This window comes from Synchiropus splendidus, chromosome 13 (genome assembly GCF_027744825.2).
Source record: "Synchiropus splendidus isolate RoL2022-P1 chromosome 13, RoL_Sspl_1.0, whole genome shotgun sequence".
In the NCBI taxonomy this organism is placed as follows: Eukaryota; Metazoa; Chordata; class Actinopteri; order Syngnathiformes; family Callionymidae; genus Synchiropus; species Synchiropus splendidus.
In genome coordinates this window covers 589,824-609,622 of record NC_071346.1, presented here as the reverse complement: position 1 = coordinate 609,622, position 19,799 = coordinate 589,824, and the positions used below count along the sequence as shown (strand labels likewise).

Below are 19,799 nucleotides of genomic sequence, written 5' to 3'. Positions count from 1 at the left end.
CAGGACTCTGAACCAAACTGGAACCCGCTTACTTTCAAGATTGAACTCTCAAGTTGAGGCTTAACCTCGTTGGGACCAGCAAAACTGACTCGTGCAGGACTCGCACACCTTCCACCAATCGAATCTGTGACAAACCACGAGGGAGAGGACATCAAGTTGTCTCCATGTGAGTTGTCTTCATGAGGAAAGCATGAAACACACAGTGTGTCTCCAACTCTGCTTTCAAATAACAGAGGGCGCCACCTGCAAGTCCAGGTTCAGCCCGCCCGCCCGCCGCGTTTGATCCTTCTCAAGGCCTGTTTTCACTTCTCGATATTTGCATGAAGCTGCCTCGCAGAGGACACTTCCTGCAAGCTAGATGCATGGATGGACGGCTGGGTCTCCTCAGTGGGGAAATTCAACGTACTAACACTGGTGCATTTCCAAAGATTTGGATCAGCCCACACCGACAGCACTGATGTCAGCCACCAGGAAGTGCAGGTTACCACATCAGTGTTGGCCCCTCAGAGCGTGGGGTCGCTGCATCACACCCAGTCAGGAGGGGTGTTAACCACAAGCTCACAGGGAAACTCCAGGTGAACTTCCCCACTGCGAGATTTCTAATCTAAGATCATCTGATCGGCAGCTGTGAAGAAGCGGACAAGCGCCGAGGGAGCCATCTTCTGTTTCGAATGGGTATTACAACAACAGAGGGGTTGCTGACGCCACATCTGCGTCATTCCACGGCCAAAACAATGAAAAATAAAGGCAAAACTTCCACCTCATTTGAATACTTGTGCCAACAGACAATCATAGCGAGCAGACGCACGCGCGCGTGGCACGCCACGAAGAAGTCTGATCGACAAATACCAAAGCGATCGTGACGAAGGATCGGATGAGAAACAACCAAAACGCTGTGGGTTTCTTTCATCCAGACGTTTACTGGGAGCAACGTACACCGTTCATGATGATGACGACGACATCTGGCGAGCAAAAGCCAAATGACCTCCTTGTTGCATCACATATATTCAAGTGCAGTGTGTGCACCCGATTCATGATCAGAATGTTCAAAGCATACATCAGGGCTGAGGTGGAGTTGAGGCAAGGGTCGTTAATTCCCGAATCTACTCGGAGATTTTCGTATATTTATGTCGTATACTCGTCAGCAGCTGATTTGCACTGCGCATGCGCTCTGATTGATTCCGCTGTTAAAGTCTAAAGTGAGACTGAGAGGACAAAGCAAACGGAGCAAACGAACTACATTTCAATCAACACGTGTACTTATTATTTTCAATGCATCTAGTCATCACTGCCTGGCGTCTCACTCGCTTTAGTAAAGATCCGTCAGAAAGAGTCAACTCGTTTACAGCAGCCCCATGGTTAGCTCGTTTGTTCTCGCGGATTCATTTGCGACAACGCAAAATAAAAACACGGAAATGTATCGTTTTCAAAATACCACCACACATACTGAAGTGTTCAACTTAATTTTAACGCTCGAAGTCGGTGCCCTTCATCAAAACTAAGTTGTCTTTTTTTTTAACAAACATATTCTCCACATTTGTTTCGATGACCCGCCTCCGCTGACTCCCTGCCTCTCCTATTACTGTAGCGACCAAATGACTCCAGAGCCGCGTTCCAGAAGACGAGCCGATGCGACTCCGGGTGTGGGTGCGGACGCGCGGATCGTTGACGAACAGCTCGTCAGCAGCAGATGACAACAACAAACCAGTCGTGTTAGCCGGCCAGGCTACTACTTCCGAGCGAGCCCTCCGCTGCTCCCCACTCTCCCCGTGATAAGAGTTGAAGAGCAGCCAGCCTCCGCGCGCGGGGACAGCGACATGGCCGAGGTCCTCTCAGAGGCATGGTTCTGAGCGGGGAGAGGAAGGTCTGGCCAAGCTAGCTCGATGTCAGCGGGGCTGGAGCAGGGCAGCTAGCTAGCTCCGCTGCTAGCTCGTTAGCTAGCCCAAGCGAGGAGGAGAGCCGGGACGGAGCGATGCGAGGTGAGCGGGGAGCCCCGGCTCCATGGGTGCGAGTGTCCACAGCCGGGGGTGCGCTTCCGAACCGGGCCTGTCGCAGTGGTCACCGCCTGTTGCCCGCGACGTTAGCAACTAGCCTGGCTACTGCGCTAGCTCGCGGACATGTATGGCCGCCTGGGTTATTATTAACTAGCTAACCTGTTAGCAGCTGTTGGAGTCGTGGATGGAAACCCGAGGCCTTTCTAGAGTTGTTGGCTCGACAGCGTGTTGTTCGTCTTCGTTCTACCGAGCCGTGGATCGAGCGAGGCCCCGCAGTGTTTCGGTTGTTGTTTAGGGCCTAGCAAACAAAAACAACTTGCTCGGTGAGTTCAGCAGTCTGGGGGAAAAACACAAACTCCCATTTGAGGGATGTTTACGAAAGAGCACCGCTGTTTTCCTCTGGTGGTGTCAACTTTAGTTTCGCTGAACAAGTTGTGCTTCTTCCTGTGCTGGTTGTTGAGAGGAGAATTGGGAGTTCTTGTTGTGTTTGAGGAAGACCCCTGAAGGTGAAGCAGCCACAGAGGGTATTGTTCTCAGCGAGGTCCTTACCTCCAGTGGTGCCATCGAATGAGCAGTTGATCGAGGAAACAAACCTCCATAGTTTATGTTTCCCCTTCAACATACAGCCACTATATATCCTGTAATGGTGCATTTCTCCTTTGTGAGCTCAGTAAAGTCTGCCTTATCTGATGTCTGCTGTAAAAGAAAAACTTGCAGATCACAATGGACATTCCTCGGCAATTCCAGGCGCCATAAAGTAGCATTCTAAAATAGCATTTTCGTTCCTCCAGACTCACTTCACCCTCATTTGGGTTATTAAAGGCGAGTGATTCCTGCTTGAATGTGGCGAGTCTTTACACAGGCACCGGGTAACTTCCAGTCACAAGAGAACATAGGATGAAGAAAAAAGGCCCGTGACTATATTACACGTGCGGAAGTAGACAGTTGAACGAATAAGTAGGGACATGTGTGCCAGTATGTCGGGGCGTTCATACTGGAGGCATGGACAGGTTTCAGTTTCCATCAGGGTAAAGTTCTCGATCCACGTGTTGGCGTTTGATTGTTTGAAACCCTCCCCTCTGCTCCGATGGCCGTCTCTCTCGCTCATTTGTCCCGTAACATGTCTCATGTCTCTTCTTCTGCAGGGTGGCCCTGTGTGACTAAATGAGCAAGAGTCAAGGGGGGCGAACCCTGGTGGAATCAACATGAAGTTGTACGTGTTCCAGGTCCTCAATGGCAGCACATTGACATTTGACACCGACCTCGCTGTCCAAACGTAAGACCCGTCCACCTGTTCTCTGTTAGGTGTCCGGAGTCCTGATGGATGAACCTGTTTGTTCTTTGTTTCAGTGTACTGGAGCTTAAAAATGCCATCCACGCCAAATACAAAATTGCAATTCAACATCAAGTCCTGGTTGTCAATGGAGGGGAATGTATGGCTGCAGAGAGACGCGTCTGCAGCTACAGTGCTGGCACTGTAAGTGGTTCTGTGTGGAGTAGGCGACGACCGGTTCTGTGGCCCTCGCTGTGCTCGAGTCAAACATCTCCACCTGTGTGACGCTAAATGTGTTTCTTGAAAAAGTGAAACATAAGAAAGGAAACTATACAATTCATGTCGTATTAGTTTGATAAAACCTGTTCAGAATGGAATTATTATCCAGGTTATCCTGCCACATACATATTCACGCTGATGACTGTGTTTCCACCTTTCCTCTAGGAAACAAATCCAATTTTCCTGTTCAACAAAGAAATGATCTTGTGTGATCGAAATCCAACAATCCCCAAAACCACCTTCTCGGTTGAGAGTGAGATTCAAGTGAAGGTGGAGGGGTCACTACTGATGCCAGCTGTCTTTCACACCGTTGCCTCTCGAACACAACTTGCTCTGGTGAGTTCTCCGGACCCGTCGTGACGGCTTGTGTGCGGACCGTGACAAATGAACGACTCCTCTCTTCAGGAAATGTTTGAAGTTGCCAACCAACTCAGCTCCTTTTGTGAACGCCTGGTTCACGATCAACACCTCCAGCACCAAGGATGGGCTGCCATCATGGCTAATCTGGACGACTGCACGCTATCCTATCAGAAGCTGCTCCTGAAATTCGACTCGGCATACTCAAATTATCAACAGGATTTGGAAGAAATCAAGTTTAAACTCACAAAGTAAGTTTGCTATTCCACTGCTAGTACGCCGGTGCAGGTTGACCGTTTGATTCTATTCATTGCAGGTTGGGCACCGCGGTTTCTGTCATGGCCAGGATCCCCCTACTTGAATGTTTGACAAGACACAGCTACAGAGAAAGCATAGAAAAATCCAGCTCGTCCCCCGTCAAAGACTCGGATGATACGGAAGAAGAAAAATCGACAGACTCCGTACTCTCCACCACCACTGACGTAGCGATGCCCAGCAGGCCACAGACCTCCTTCTCTGCTTCAGAAGCAGCGGCCACGGAGACGGCAGGTGAGCAAGAGGCCAACGAAATGGCCGTCAGCGGTGGGCTGAGGGCGGCGCTGCTCGACGACGGCACTCCAGACAACGCCAACGTGCCCTTCTTCAACGTCACACTGTTGGACTGGATCAACGTGCAGGATAGGCCCAATGATGTTGAGTCGGTCGTGAGAAAGTGCTTTGACTCAATCAACAGGGTAAGTGATGGTCACAGGCGCTGACAGAATGTCGACGCTGCAGATGACGGTTTCAACCTCTTGTTGTGTTTTTAGCTTGACCCCAGGATCATACAGCCCTTCCTGGCAGACTGTAGTGAGAAAATTGCCAAGTTAGATAATCAAAACATGAAGTCCATCAAGGGGCTGGAGGACAGACTGTACGCTCTGGACCAGATGATTGCGAGCAGCAAGAAGCTGGTGAATGAACAGAAGGAGCTCGCTCAGGTACGTGAGCCAACGCGCCGGCACCGCTCTTCCCCGGCCGGCGCTGATGTGGGACCTCTCTCCCACAGGGATTTCTGGCCAACCAGAAGCGGGTCGAAAACCTGAAGGACACGTCCGTCCTGCCTGACTTGTGTCAGAGTCACGCCAGCCAATTGATGATCATGCTGAACAACCACAAGAAGCTGCTGGACATCAAGAAGAAATGCACCACTGCCAAACAAGAACTTGCCAACAACCTTCAAGTTCGACTCAAGTAACCAACTCGTTTTGCTGCTCTTCACCACCGAGTCCCAGAGAAACCCTATTGATCTGTTGCTGATTCACCAACAGATGGTGCTGTTACGTCATGTTTCATGCCGACCAGGATGGCGAGAAACTCCAAGCTCTGCTGAGACTCCTGACCGAGCTGATGGAGAGAATCCGGGTGGTGGACGCCCTCAGCACTGTTCCTCAAATGTACTGCCTGGCGGTGGTGGAAGTAGTGAGGAGGAAGATGTTCAGACAACACTACAGAGAGGTACGTTCCTGTCAAGGATCATCACACTGAGAGTTCCTGATCGCACGTTAGCTGTGCCTCTTCACCACCGAGCAACTGGTTCGGAATAACAAAGACAAAGTTGAAAACAGACAAATTCTGCCCCTGAATATTGGGGACAGAAACGGGAACAGAAGGCTGCAGAGCTCCACCTTCAGCAGAAAGTGGCACCAGTAACGCTGGTTGAAATTCACAGCTAGAGAGCTGAAGAACAAGTGTCGCAGTTGTGGAAGTGTGCTTGAAAAACAGTCTCCTTTTGTGTTGTGTCTCATCGCCGACAGTGGGCCAGTGCACTGGTGAAAGATGGCCGACAACTCTACAAGGCAGAGAGGTTCAAAAGAGAGTCCTTTGGGAAACTCTTTCGTGAGTGTCTTCACTCCATCAACTGCAAGAGAAAGCTCCAGGTCTGACCTTGTGCTCTCCTCTGTAGGGACATCTTTCCTGCGGAATCGCTTGTTTCGAGGACTGGATTCATGGCCGCCGTTATCATTTTGTGTATGTCCACAAGTCAAAGTACCAGTCGTCTGTTTGGAGCCTCATTTAATCTGTTTGTTGTGGCATGTAGACACGGAAACCCAGAAGGTTTGACGATGAACTTCCAGACATCTCTGTGGAAGACCTGCGGTATCTGAAGTCCTGCTGTCCTGCGGAGGTGCAGCCTTTTCTCATGTGAGTGGCAGTTCCACGCCTGGCCACGCTCTTCTCTCTCCGTCCACACAACACGGGTGTGTTTCTGTCTGTAGGCTTCCTACAATGTGCGACTTTGAGCCCCTGAACAGTCATGTGGTGAGGCTTCAGCAACTCGTTCAAGCTGCGCAGAGTTTGGATGAGATGTCTCAAACCATTACAGAGCTTCTGAGTGAACAAAGGGTAACGACTCCATCGCACCGTGGCTCCTGTTTCTGTGTCACACGCACTCTACTTACGCTTTGTCTTTTGTTTTCAAAGGCCTCATGTAGTCACATTTCACAGAGATCGACCCCCTTGACCCCCCAGTCAACAGAAAGTTTACCTGCCTCCACGACACCCACGTCATCCAAGGGCCCTTCTGCCCTCAACCTGCCTTCACTCAGCAGCCAACCACTTCCTGTCCCTGTCCCCGCCCCTCTAGAAGATCTGTCTCCAGACAGCATTGACGCCCAGACCTTTGACTTTGAAACCATCGGCCACCCCAACATGGATCCGGTCCTGCAGCAGGTCTCCCTGGACTTGGACTCTCTGGCCGAAAGCCCTGAATCTGACTTCATGTCTGCGGTCAATGAGTTTGTGATCGAGGGGAACCTGATGTCCCCGAACCCCATCAGTGACCCCACCAGCCCCGAGATGATGGTGGAGTCTCTGTACTCCTCCGTCATCAATGCTATCGACAACAAGCGCATGCAGGACACCACCACGCTGGAGCGGGAGAACTCCCGGATCACCGCCCTCAGCCGAGTCGTCGAGCGCTACCAGTCGGCGCTGGAGGAGTCCCACTCCAACTTGAGAAGTGTGAAGGACGACCTGGGCCACTTACGAGGTCTGGTGTTGAAAGAACACGATGACTATGCCTTACTTTTACGTAGCATTAGCACAGAAGTGGGCAGTCTAGTGGACAGAATTTGTCAGACTCAAGAAGTTGCCTTGAAGCAGCAGCATGACGGTCAAATTCAGTGTCTCCAGCAGCAGTTTGAGGATCAGGTCCACTCGCTGACTGAAGAAAACCAAGTCAACCAGGATATAGTGAGAGACGTGCAGCGTGCCATGCTGGAGCTGGAGGGACGGATGGAGCGCAAAGAGAAGGAACTCACCTTGATGGAGAGTGAAAAGCAACAATGGAACGCCACGGAGAACAGTCTGGTGGAGAAGATGGGAAACATGGAGAAGATAATCAGTGATCAGGCTGAAGAGATCCTAAGTCTGTCGGGTGTGAGGGACTCACTGACCGGTCAGGTGGATGACCTGCATGCAGAGATCCAACGCAGCAGAGAAAAGGTCCAGCAGGAGATCCAGGCCTCTCAGCAGGTGCACCTGAAGGAGCTGGAGCACAGACAGCTGAAGCACAAGGCAGAGTTGGAGACACTTGTCAAGGAGAAACAAGAGGCTCTGGAGAAACTGGCGGCTGAGAATAGAGCCCACTTGGATGAAGTTACCACTCGCTACACTGAGACGATTACAGAGAAGGAAAACCAGATGAAGGAATTGGAGGAGGGCAGTTCCAAACTTTCCGAGTTACGCTGTAAGCTGGAGATGGAGCTCGCGCTCAAAGAGTCTGAAGCGGAGGAGATGAGGCTCCTGCTGGAAGAGACTAAGCTGCAGAATGTTGAGGCTCTGAAATCGGAGGTGGAGGCGAAGACGGCGGAACTCACGCAGGAGCTGGCACACATCAGAGAGGAGCTTCGGGTCAAGAACGAGGAGTACGAGGTGGACCTGGCTGAGCTGAGGACCCTGATGAGGATGGAGAAGGATCACTGCATCTCGGAGCTGGTGGATCGCTATGAAGAAGAGGCCATCTTGTTGCGCACCCAACTCTCCTCGTTCCAGCTGCAAGCTCAGGAAGCTGAGCGGAGCCATGAGGAGGCAGTGGAGAAGCTGAAGCAGGAGCTGGATCAGCTGGTGTCTTCGCTCAGAGACCAACAGGAAGCACAGCGTAGACATTTCCAAGAGCTGGAGCAGGAGCTCCGGACCACCATTGGGAACCTGCAGGCCGACAAGGACCTCTTAACTCAACAGCTCGAGCAAGAAAGAAGTGAACGATCCATGAAGGAGCCGTCGCCAGACGCTCTGAGCGAGCTGCAGCAGCAGAAGGAAGTGATGGAGAAGGAACTGTGCGACAGAATTGGCGAGCTTCAAAATGAGCTGCAAGAAATCCAAACATCTAAAGGGTAACTCTTGCTTTTCTGCCCTCCATGATGTTCATCCTGGTCAGTCACAACTGGCAGCGTTTACAGTCATTAACCACGGTGTAGTTATCGTGACGGCTGATGAGCCTGTGTGGTTCTTTCATCCATGCTCTTCACTCGACTGACAATCGTCCAAATATGGATAATAATGAGTCGTGTCAAGTCCTCGCCAGAGCGCTGATATCCCAGCGTACTGTAAATGACGAGACACACTGATCTTCCTGACTGAACTCTGGAGGTCCTCGACCTGAACGTTGTGTGTTTTCAGGGAAGCCAGTTTGCCATCACACGCTGATGCGGTGGAGCCTCGGTCGCTGGACTCTGCGCTGCACGAGCTCCAGCAGGAGAGAGACTCGCTTCAGTCCCAGATGGATCTCCTGGAGAAGAAGAAGAACGAGGAGATGCAGAACCTGAAAACGTCTCTTATTGCAGAGCAGCAGGTTGGAACCACCGTCATCATCATTCTGGTTGACTTCTACATTCAGTGGGTCAAACCACAGCTGATATTGTCGCGTGTCTCCAGACCAACTTCAACACTGTGCTCACGAGAGAGCGGCTGAAGAAGGAGCAGGTCATAGGCGAGCTGAAGGAGAAGCTGCAGAGAGTCACCCAGCAGCAGGAGAAGGACAAAGGTGAGGAGTGCTCCCGCCTGCTCTGTCCTGTCCTTGTTCCTGCTGACCCTACTGCACTTGCAGCTCTGATCGAGAAGCTCTCCGAGGACCGAGCCAGTGTCATGCAGGAGAAGAAGCACCTGGAGGAGGAGCTCAACCGCCTGCGCAGCACCACCCTCATCTCCTCTGCCTTCTTCACCTCTAACCCGGCACCTGTGGACGTAGGTGGCGCTGCAGCCGGGGCCTCAGTGGCAGAAGCGGCGGTGGCGGCGGCGGCTCTGCCTTACGCTGAGGTCTGCTCCTCTGAACCTGAAGCTGAGCATCTGGCCCCGGAGCTGGCAGCCAGAGACGACGACTTCATCGACTCGGCGGTGGAAGCCAGCATGGTGTCGGTCCAGTAAGTTCTCAACTCGTGGCCTGCACTGACATTCCACAGCCTGCGGGAGGAGGTCCTGCCTCTGTGTGGTCCACAAGTGACCTCTGAAGGTTTCATCTGCAGCTGTGACACTAAGGTCTGGTCCCTTGTTTGCAGCGACAACTTCCTGATCTCTGAGGAGAAGCAGCGGATTCTCCTCCTTGAACGGGTAATGACACGGTTACACTGCAGGTGCTGGTGGTTTGGAGTCCTCACGTCCACTCTTGTCTGCAGACTCTTCACATGAAGGAGGAAGAAAACAAGCGCCTCAGTCAAAGACTGGTCAGTTCCGCTCCGCACAGTCGCGCCACTAGGTGGCGGTAGCACCAAGGAGTTGAATCCGTCAGCAGTAGCTGCGCTGTGAGTCTCACCGCTCATCCTGATCTCGTCCTCTCCTCACAGATGTCTCAGAGCATGTCGTCGGTGTCGTCGCGTCACTCGGACAAAATCGCCATCAGAGAGTGAGTGGAGCCAGAGGAGTGGGAGCGTTTGGGCCTGGCCGCGCCTCCGTGACACACACACACACACACACACACACACTCTGTGGCCAGGTCTCTCCTCACACGTCTGTCTCACATCCAGTTTCCAGGTGGGGGATCTGGTCCTGATCATCCTGGACGAGCGGCACGACAACTATGTTCTGTTCACCGTGGGTCCGACCCTCTACTTCCTCCACTCAGAGTCTCTCACTGCACTGGACCTCAAACCAGGTCAGAACCAGGCAAAGCTCGCCTGTCAATCAGGGCCCGACGCTCATTGTATCCGTGCCGCCGCTGGTCGGACGGGAGCCAAGCGGCCCCCCGGGCCTGCAGCGTGTTCACACTGGCCTCTGGTCTTTGGAGCGTCGGTGATGAAGAGCTGACGTTGAGTGGTGGGATGAAGTGGAGCTCTTCCAACAGAAAAGAAGCGACTTGAGTTTGAACCCTTCCAACCTCTCTGCTCCTGTTTTGCAGCATCAGGGGCGTCACGGCGACCGTGGGTATTGGGCAAGGTGATGGAGAAGGAGTACTGTCAGGCCAAGAAGGTACGCAGGCGCCGCGGCGCGTGCTGGCCGCGCGACCTTAACGCCGCCTCTCTTTCTCTCCCGCAGGCCCAGAACAGGTTCAAGGTTCCGCTGGGAACCAAGTTCTACCGAGTGAAAGCTGTTCCCTGGAACAGAAGAGTATAATAATAATAATAATAATACTACTGTATAAATATACTGCTTAAGTTTTGAGGATGGACTTCATCCATTGAGTTCAACATCTCTGTTTTAGTTTGTTTTAATTGAAGGTTTGTCATTATTTTATGATCATGGACCAAATGCTATGACCCTGTCGGGGCGCGCGCGCCCGACCACTGTGGCATTAGCCATGTGACCCGTGTGTACAACTGAACAAAGACTTGGCTGTTCCTCGTTTCCATGACCTGCATCTGTCATTCTGTGGAAAATACTGTGTCACTATGGATATCAAACACTTGTACGATACATGTCGACGAGGAATGCTGGCGGCTGCATGCTGAAATGCTTTCTTTGATTTCTCCAGATAAATGTTGTAGTGGGAACCTAGTGAATGCCGCTGCCCATCTTCACCGTGCACTTTGGAGCAGTGCTTGGCTTGCTGGTGGACAGGGAGGGGGAGGCGCTGCATTGTGCGTTAGCCATCCAGTCAGGGCTGCATTGTACCAGAGAGTTTGGAAACAATAAAGGACTGGTCCCAAACAAATCCTCTGCTGCCTCCGCGCGCACGCTCGCTCGCTCGCCCGCCGGGGAGCCTCCTCCACCCAGAAAGCCTGCCGGCGACTTCTGGGGGCCCTTCACAAACGCCTCTAATTGTGTTGGGGGGATTGTGCAGTCGACATGGAACAGCACAATATAGCGCATTTATTTAATTGCGGAGACACTGGTGTTGGCGCGCGGCTGCAGGAAACAGACTTCAAACGGCTTCATATCGGGGCCCAAGAACGATGCGGCCCTGGTGGAGGAGGAGGCCCGGCGCCATCACTTTCCCAGTTCACAGCGGGGAGCCTCGCAGCTCTGCGCCGAGCGCTCCCTTACCATGTGGGTCTAGGGGTGTTTCAACAATGTTTAGCTCCCTGTTCTCCGTTTAGCATAAGCCTGGTGTCACATTTGGACGGCTCCGTCATAAATGGATGGTTGGTGTGACTGCTACCATTTCGGGACAGGCCTGAACGACAAAATGTGCCACACAACATTCGATACCGCGGCGGCTGGCACGCGGCGAGCATGTGCACTGGACAGGCTCGGAGTGTAAATGTTTACAGCCCCCCGCTGAGCGCGGGGCTGCTGGGAGCCGCTCTCATCCGCCTCCATCAGACTGAACATGTGCCGCATCACAACGCCTTTGAAGGCCTGTCAAACTTCTCGGCGCGCCGCACTTCGCCTGACTGGAAACTCGGCTCCTGTGAGACGCTGCCGTCCGCGTCACCGGCCCGTTTCAGCCGCTCCTTCTCCGGGAAACTCACGATGCGAGAGAGTGAAGGAGGGAACTGTTCCTGCTGCACTTTTCACCCCGGATTTAAGTCGAGACCGTCCTTTGCTTCGCGCGCGCAGGGCACATGACGACCGGCTGCAACACAACGGAGCTCACGCGCCGGCGCCTCAGACGCAGGAACTAGGGTTTGATCGACGTCCACGAAACGTGAGCGAGTGAAACAGACACGATCGCGACTTGTTCCTCGCTGCATCTCAGAGTCGGAGCGAATGACGAGGGGCCACGTGACACGTTTCCGGCCCTGCGTTGGTCTCCGGCTGCTTCATGGTTGAAGGCTCTGACTCGCGGCTGAACCTCTCTGTCAGCCTCGAGCAGAAGCGACCAAAGCGCCGGCCCGGGGGCCACTTGAGGCCCGCACAGAATGAAACGAGGGTCAGGATTTCAATAGGACCCCCTCAGACCAAAGTACCTCAGTGGAGTTGTGTCACCACTTCCAGACAAGCGTCTCTGATAACAGCATGAGCTCACAGAACACGAGGCGAGTTCCCCAGCCCAGGGCGCCTCAGGGGGGTCATCACCGGGGCGAGGTCCCGAGCGAAGAGGCCAAACTATCCACCACACGCCCCACTGTGGTGAGCTAATGCAGACTGAAATGGCATCAGCTGCGGCTGAAAGAACCATCCTGACGTCCTTTATTGGCACGTCAGCATCTGCCGCGGCGCCAAACCAAGGTTTAGATGAGTAAATGTGAAATCTGCCCATGATGTCAGGCGCGATCCTCTAAGAATGTCACGCGCGCTCCGATCTTGGCCTTTGTTCCCGGCGTCTGCTCCCTGTGCAGATAATAAGTTGTGTTTGCCTCCCTCTCGGTAAATAAACCAGCATTATGTGGCGGCTAAGAACTTCAAATGATGGAGATAATAAAGAGGAAAAGCCTTAACACAACAGTTGTATATTTTCCCTCCAAATCTAAATTGGAGCTGTTGAAGAGGAGCCAGGAGGCGAAGCAAAGAGTAAATCGACTTAATGCCGTCACATTTGCAGCCCATTCAGGCGGCAGCCAACAGATTAGGTTATATATCTGCTGTCAGGGAGTCGAGAGGAGAACTTGATCAAACAGACATGCTTTAACAGACATGCTTGATAATCTCATCTGCCATTGTGCCGCGCTGCCTCAGCGCCGCTCTCAGCCGCGCACACTCTTCGACAGGGGCAGATTAGACGTCTGATGAAACCTGCGAGAAACACGCCGCCGTTGCTACCCACACAACCACTGTCAGGAACAGGCTTCCAGGAGCCGCCGCCGAGGGGCCCGGCGAGGTCAGCCGCAAAGTTTGGTGACAGGCATCACCAGATTCCAGGCCGCGATGATCCCGCCAAATATAGAGCAGCAAGTCTCGCTGCCGTTTACTTGGAAATAATTACTCCAATACCCTATAGTGCAAATCCTATTAATGCAGAGCGTGACGGCGTTTTTTGATTTGCTCGCGGCAGACAAAAGCAGCCGGCAAACACAGGAAGGCCTTGTCTTATTCAGTTAATCTGGCTGCTTAGTGACAAGTAAATAATCAATAGAAATAGTTCTCAAGTGTCTGAAAATAGCCGGCCGCTTGGAGGCTGCGTTTGCCAGCTGCGGCGCGGCGGCGTTGAGGAAGTGACACCGGCTTTGATGGCTTGTATAGCTTTTGAGATGAGCCTCTTTATGCCGCTTGCAGTTCCATTATGGCTTTGTTGGAAAGCTTGTTTACCTGCTGATAACATACACTGCTGGATTCAGGAGCCGCCATCCAAAATCTGCTGCCAAAGTCACTCAAGTCTCATTGTGCCGCGGCAAGGAGAGAAGGAAGAAATGTTTACGCGGGAGGGGAACGCAAACGCTAAATGTGAAACCAAACTATGGCACCAAGGAGGCATCAGGACAACTTTGCCAGCTTTTATTTTTAGCCCGGTTGCAATGCTAGTTTTAGTTCATCCAAGACAGACTTTAGCAAAAAAACGGCGTGAAAATCAGGCGCACACCAGGGCCCCCGGGGAGGCGAAGGACCGGGACTCTGGATTCACCAGGACGCTCAGGACCTGTGGGGGTCCAGACCCGAGACGTGTCGGGAAGACTGCGGACCACCAGCCAGATCCATACATATGGAGGAAGATGAGCAGCAGGAGCTGGAGCAGGAGCAGTGAGGAGCAGCAGGAGCAGTGAGGAGCAGTGAGGAGCAGCAGGAGCAGTGAGGAACAGTGAGGAGCAGCAGGAGCAGTGAGGAGCAGTGAGGAGCAGCAGGAGCAGTGAGGAGCAGTGAGGAGCAGTGAGGAGCAGCAGGAGCAGTGAGGAGCAGTGAGGAGCAGTGAGGAGCAGGAGCCGGAGCGAGTCGAACAGAGCAGAGCGGCGCCACCCACCTGCCTGCAGACTGCGCCGCAGAAAGCCACACGTGACGCTGTCGGACTGTGATCCTATCAATGGGCCCGGATCAAAAGCCAAACATCAGATCTCATTGTTGGACATCACTGGCATGAGTCTGGACTGGACGGCAGGAGCGGCTCCCGTCTCAGGTCAAAGGCAGAGCCTCTCGCTTTGCATATTAAAGGCGATTGGCTCGCGCGGCGCTCGTCGTGCCGGCAGGTCTCCAGGGGGCCAGCAGGGCCCCACAGACGGGCGACTAGGGGGCCAGGTGACCCTGTCTCCGGGGTGAGCAGGAAACACTAAAGAGGGATGGGCGGGGAGTGAGGGAGCCACCGAGTGCGAGTGTGCGAGGCTGGTGATGGCAGCTGTCAATGCTTTGGAAGGAGAAGCAGACAGATTGTGCGTTCTGGTGGTGCAGCCAGTTCGCCACCTGGCAGCCTTCTCCTTGTTAGAACTTCTTGCTGTTTCGCTTCTCATCAGAGAAATGTTTTCCCTCTTATCCTCTGTGTTCAGAGGAAGTTAAATTTGTCAGAGTCTTTCAAGACGTGGGGAGAGAAAAGCAAGTGTTGAAAGTGCTCGCCGCCGATTGATTTGGACGATTGAGAGCGAATTTAACGCTCGGCGCGCGCGTGCGTGCGTGCCACCCTTCTGCGGCGGGAAGGGGCTGGATGTGTCCTCCTTCACGTGGAGGGAAATAATGCGCAACTTTGGAAATCCCATCAGGGCAGAAAGCAGTTTGCGGGTGAGGGGAGAGGCTTAAAAGTGCATGTGAAAATCACATTTGGCAGCGAGCGCTTGCTCCGACAGGATTAAAACAAACTCTTTCATTTGATATCAATATATGCGAGAGTGTGGCGTGGTGATCCGCGTGCCAGAGGTGGCGCTTTACTCTGGATATTCTGGCGCGGGCCTGGAAGGGACATAAATTACCATGAATTAACACATGCATGCAATAAGAAAATAATTAATTCAAGTTATCAGTCACCTCTTCCATTCCAGGAATCTGATTGACAAGATAAACTCATGTGCAAACTGCTTTCTCCAAGCTAACAGCCTGGAGCACCCCTCCTATTAGTTAGTCATTCCCTCCCAATCACACCCGGAATCTGTCATTTCACAATTTCCTCCTAGAATGCATATGTGCCGCTCGCACCACGCCACGACGGCAACTGCCGCCTCGCAGGTCCACACAGAGGACGGGACACAATTGGCCAGGGCGGACGCCGGCGCGCTGGACTGGGTCAAGGAGAGAAGGTACGTTCCGTTCTCTGGTCCAGAGAGCCTCTCCTTCCAGGTTGGTGAAAAACACCTGACGGCTGGCGGGGCCGCTTGCCTCGCCTGAGAGACAGATGGAGGCGCCACGTCTGCCCGCGCCTCACGGCGCCATTCGCTCTCACCTCAGGGGCCACGTTTCTCATGCGGATTGTCTTTGACTTTATTTAAAAATACACCATCTAATCTATAAAAAAACACCACCTTCGCCAGGCTAGCATGCCACGCTAACCAAGGCAAACATCAGCATCAGTTTGGAGCAACGTGCAGTCACGAACAGAAACATGAGAAGAAGTATTAGAATAAAATAAAATAAAGTGAAAAGAGAGTGTTGAGAGGCGAGTCACTTCAGGCGACCGTCTGGTGAATTCCACTTCGAGTAAGAAGGGAAAAAAGGGCCGCGCCAGCCAACTGGTTAGCATGTTTGCTAATGAAATGAGCAGCGACTCTGCGAGTGAGTGAGTGAGTGAGTGACTTGCTGGCAGGAAGGACGCTAACACAAGTAGTTCGTATGTGGCATGATGAATACTGATCGGCCTTGAACTGGATTCAACAAACCGACGTGGGCGAGAAGCAAAGTTGCGAGGAGCCACTGCACAAGTCTTTCTGCTATTTTTAGCACGTGACCGTCGACGCTCCAGTTGACTTGCAGTTGCTTTGAATGGGTTTGGTCTGCGCCTCTTTATTTTGCAAAGTTCCCCTCAAGTGGAAACAGGAACGTGAGCCAGCCACTTCTCCTGCTGCCTTCACCAAAACAAGCTCCAAGCAACAACTCTGTGAATAAGTCTTGGACTCCGTTCAGATCCGACTCACTGGCACCAACACGGCGAGCGACGGCGACGTGTTTCACTCCTATAAGACGAGCGCCGACAGCAGGGAAGGTCCAGCGCACGAGACCGCGCGCCTGGAGAAGGCCAGCCTTTCTTCAGACCGCGTGGGGCCGCAGACCACGGGTGGCTCGGGACCCGCAGCAGGTTCCAGAGCCCAAAGCTGCAGAGCCACCTTTGAACTTCAGCCACATCAGGCTGAGTTTCCTCGGCTGCTAAATAGGTTTCATTCACAGGGCGACAGTGGCAAACCTACACTGTGGCTCTGGTTTCCTCCCACCACCCCAAAAGATGGGTGACTCTTCAGTGGAAGATGTGTTTGTTGTGGCTCGCTCGGACGGATGAGTGAGTCAGACGGACTTAACCATTGGTTTACTCTCCTGTCACCGGTGAAGCTTCATGACGCCTCACGAAGCATCGGCCCTTAAAAGAGGCCCAGTGATCAACACTCACCCAGCAAAACAAAAGTTCTGCTTCTGTCACCATGACTCCTGAAAAAAAAAAAACACCGGATGGCTTGCGGGGCCCGGGAGCCGCTTCCCTCGCTTCCCTCTCCTGAGAGACGGATGGAGGCGCCATGTCTCCCCGCGCCTCACGTCGGGACCACGTTTCTCATGTGGACCGTCTTTGATTTATTTAGACATATGCCATTTATTCTGTGAATAAAAAAAGTCTGACAACAGTCTGGCTAGCATGCTAAGCTAACCAGACCCCTGTTCCATGCTGTGCAAACATCAGCTTATCGACACGGTCAGTGAGGATCCCAGCAAACAAAATACCTGTCCAAAGATAAATAAATATGAGATAAATACTAGTCAAGAAGATGTGCTAATAAACAATATTGCAGCTACTGTCTCACAGCAGCAGCAGCCTGACAGCACCAGGAACGTGCAGCCATGAAGAAAAACCTAAAAACAAAACAAAACAATCACAGACGTTCTGCTCCTGAAGCCATTGGTGCAAAGGTCTCACGAACTAGACCCGGGACCCGAACAGCTTCCTTTGACTCTCGGAGGTGGGCCTCTCTTCCCCGAGTGTCCCGGGGGGGAGAAAGTTGCGCACAAGAGTTGTGTTGTTGGCGGCGCGCGGTGTCAGCCGGTCCCCGTCCCCGCGGCCCTGCACCCGCCCGCCGGCCGGCCGGCGCTCAGGACATGGCCTCATTTGTTCTCCGTCCACCCCCCGCACTGAAGAGAGTTATGCTGCCGGTTTTTGAATGGACAGCGTTTTTCTTTGTGTGCGCCATCAAAACAGAGGCCAAAGTTAGTCAGCAAGTTGCAAAGCGTCTGCATTCTGGTTCTTGGCTCTTGGCTCCACGCTGGATGCTGTGCCGGACCTGCAGCAGGTAGGACGCGGCGCGTCCAAATGTGGACGCGCTTTTATCTGATCTATTCCCTGCGCCGCCGCCGCGTGGATGCTACCTGAAGGCAAACGCTATATAGATTTACACAAGTTATTTACAACAACAGCCAGCGCCATTCCTCTGAAACTGGGCTGCAGATCAAAGGATTGTTTTGATCTCGACTTAGCATATTTGTTGAACCTAGCCAGTGATTCTGAAAAGTGCAGCAGCTTTTCGGTGATATGCAGAGCACCCTTTATCCCTCTTTCTCTTCTGTTAGCTGTGGATTTAAGTACTTTCTGTATTTAGGAGACAACTGGATTTGCCAGCTTTTGAAATGTAGTTGCCCACTGCTGGCAGCCTTGGCACCGGGAAATAGATAACTAGGTATGTTCCACTGCTAATCCTGGTCGGCCCGTGATAGTCGGAGCGTGTGTGTGTGTGTGTGTGTGTGTGTGTGTGTGTGTGAGCGCGGACCGCGCGGCGCTCGGTTAGGCCATCGTCACGTGCCGTTTCTGTTTCCTTTACCTTGGATTAAATGTTCAAAAACAACAAGAAGGTTTTCTTTGGGTCTCTGCCGCTCCTGTTTGCTGAGCAGGCCACTTTCGCAAAGTGATTGTTTCTCAACTCTCAAAAATAACCTCAGCAGGGAAACAATGTGGGACAAAGATGCCAGGGCCATCAGAAAAAAAGCCCAACATATTTCTGGAAAGCTTGAGAGGAGGATGCATATGCAGACAATGCCCTAATTCTCTCTTAGTTTGGGAAAGATGAGCCCAGGTTTGCTGGGAGCCAAAAAAGGGGGCAGATGGCTCACAAGAGGGATAAACCTGGGAAGTCATGCTGTAAATGTGTTTGACAGGAAACAATGAAAGGAGCGGACAAAGCGATTGTGGCAAAGTAGCTCTCTAAGGTCCAGGACCATGGAGAAGCCGGATGAGCCGCGCGAGGAGAGCGGCGAGGAGGAGGAGGAGGAGGAGGAGGAGGAGGAGAAGCCGTCCAAGGAAGGCCTCGCGAAGCCGCTCCTCGCCGTCCGCCCTTCCACGTCGGCCGCCGTCCTCCTGCGCCGCGGTGAGGCACTCGTCATTATCGTGTGTGTGTGTGTGTGTGTGTGTGTGTGTGTGTGTGTGTGTGACTCTCTGGCCTCGCCATATCCCACCAACAAACAAGCCGCATTGTTGGGCTGCAGAATTCCTTCTGAGAGAAAGTGTGTCTCCGATGATACAGTGCTGCCAGGAAAAGACAAAGCGAAAAAATAGCAAACAAAAAACAGTCACAGGTGCATGGGAAAAAGAGCGGCGGCGCCAGTGAATGGTCACCGCGGCCCCAGGAGGTCTTTCAGTGTTAGCCAGTGCGGTGGGTGGACTTCTGACAAGGACGTTGGTTGGCAGCCAGGTGGAGTGTGTAACTGAGGAGGCTTCTGTGGAGTCTTTTCTCATGCTAATGTGGCTCCTGGGTGACTTTAATGCCGCAAAACTTTTTCTGGGGAGTTTGAGCTGTTTGAATACCTGCGCTTGTATCACAGTGGTGGGTCCATTCAAAGCTTCCCAACTCTTTCATATGATGCTGGGACCCAGCCAGAGGCAGAGACAGAAACACGCTGTACACACCGCAACATCTCCGCGCTCGCCGCCGCCGCCGCCGCCGCCTCCCAGAGCCGGCCGTCACGTGCTGCAGGCGGGGGACGCGGCGAGGCCGGAGAGCCTGGCCTCGGCCGCGCCGCCACCGCGCTGAGCGGCTCCTACCGTCTCTCACACAAACACACGGCTTCAGTTTGAGACTTGAAACTGCAGCAAAGTGTCGGTCATCTTCATGAACACGTTGATTATGGTCGCCATGACGACGATAACTCCCTGTCACTCATCTCTGGTGTCCGGTGTCACATCAGCTTCAGGCTTCTTGTTAGCTCCTGCTCACTCACAAGAGGAAATGTCGCCGCTGCAGCGTACAGACGGAAAAACCACCACCTCTGTTCAACGCAGATATATCACATATCAGGACGGCGACTCTTCTCAGTCAACCTCTCTGAGCTCAGGGTATTGTCTTCATGAACAATATTTCACTGCCGTATTTCTGTGATGACATAGAAAATGTACAGTTACCAGAAGACGCAGGCCACGGACACTGGCCGGACGAACATCACGTGTGACGCACCAGACCCATGCTAGTCAGTGAGTGAGTTAGTTGGGAGACATCCTGAGGAAC

At 52.9% G+C, this 19,799-nt stretch overlaps 3 protein-coding genes across 7 annotated transcripts in view; 2 read left to right on the top strand and 1 right to left on the bottom strand.

Moving 5' to 3' along the window:
- Window positions 1–2,819, bottom strand: part of agap3 (ArfGAP with GTPase domain, ankyrin repeat and PH domain 3) — an 87,766-nt gene extending 84,947 nt beyond the window's left edge. The window contains exon 1 of the mRNA XM_053882590.1: window positions 2,544–2,819. Within this exon, the coding sequence (XP_053738565.1) occupies window positions 2,544–2,646 (103 nt within the window). The 5' untranslated portion in view covers window positions 2,647–2,819. The remainder of the gene's footprint in view (window positions 1–2,543) is intronic.
- On the top strand, window positions 1,655–11,038 carry rb1cc1 (RB1-inducible coiled-coil 1). 2 transcript variants are annotated; one of them, XM_053882584.1, is made up of 23 exons: window positions 1,655–1,979; window positions 3,140–3,270; window positions 3,345–3,471; window positions 3,712–3,882; window positions 3,952–4,154; window positions 4,220–4,637; window positions 4,713–4,883; window positions 4,952–5,136; window positions 5,214–5,400; window positions 5,700–5,781; window positions 5,849–5,913; window positions 5,984–6,087; window positions 6,162–6,288; window positions 6,367–8,279; window positions 8,566–8,737; window positions 8,821–8,929; window positions 8,993–9,305; window positions 9,441–9,492; window positions 9,558–9,605; window positions 9,726–9,784; window positions 9,906–10,033; window positions 10,277–10,347; window positions 10,414–11,038. In XM_053882584.1, the coding sequence occupies exons 2-23, from the start codon at window positions 3,200–3,202 to the stop codon at window positions 10,489–10,491; spliced, it is 4,854 nt and encodes a 1,617-aa protein (XP_053738559.1). In that variant the 5' UTR covers window positions 1,655–1,979; window positions 3,140–3,199; the 3' UTR covers window positions 10,492–11,038. The 2 variants fall into 2 exon arrangements, with proteins under 2 accessions (XP_053738559.1, XP_053738560.1); XM_053882585.1 differs by lacking the exon at window positions 1,655–1,979 and adding an exon at window positions 2,869–3,022.
- A 6,439-nt stretch (window positions 11,039–17,477) lies between these two features.
- The window catches only part of st18 (ST18 C2H2C-type zinc finger transcription factor), a 36,202-nt gene continuing 33,880 nt past the window's right edge, over window positions 17,478–19,799 (top strand). For all 4 annotated transcript variants that reach the window (XM_053882732.1, XM_053882731.1, XM_053882730.1 and 1 more), the window contains exons 1-2: window positions 17,478–17,597; window positions 18,457–18,665. In XM_053882732.1, coding sequence (XP_053738707.1) covers window positions 18,518–18,665 — 148 coding nt within the window. In that variant the 5' untranslated portion in view covers window positions 17,478–17,597; window positions 18,457–18,517. The remainder of the gene's footprint in view (window positions 17,598–18,456; window positions 18,666–19,799) is intronic.

Coding starts and splice junctions, on each gene's coding strand:
- rb1cc1 (XM_053882584.1), top strand. CDS start 3,200: ATGAAGTTGTACGTGTTCCAGGTCCTCAATGGCAGCACATTGACATTT. Junction 4,884..4,951: donor AACAGAAGGAGCTCGCTCAG/GTACGTGAGCCA, acceptor TCTCTCCCACAG/GGATTTCTGGCCAACCAGAA. Junction 9,785..9,905: donor GACAAAATCGCCATCAGAGA/GTGAGTGGAGCC, acceptor TCTCACATCCAG/TTTCCAGGTGGGGGATCTGG.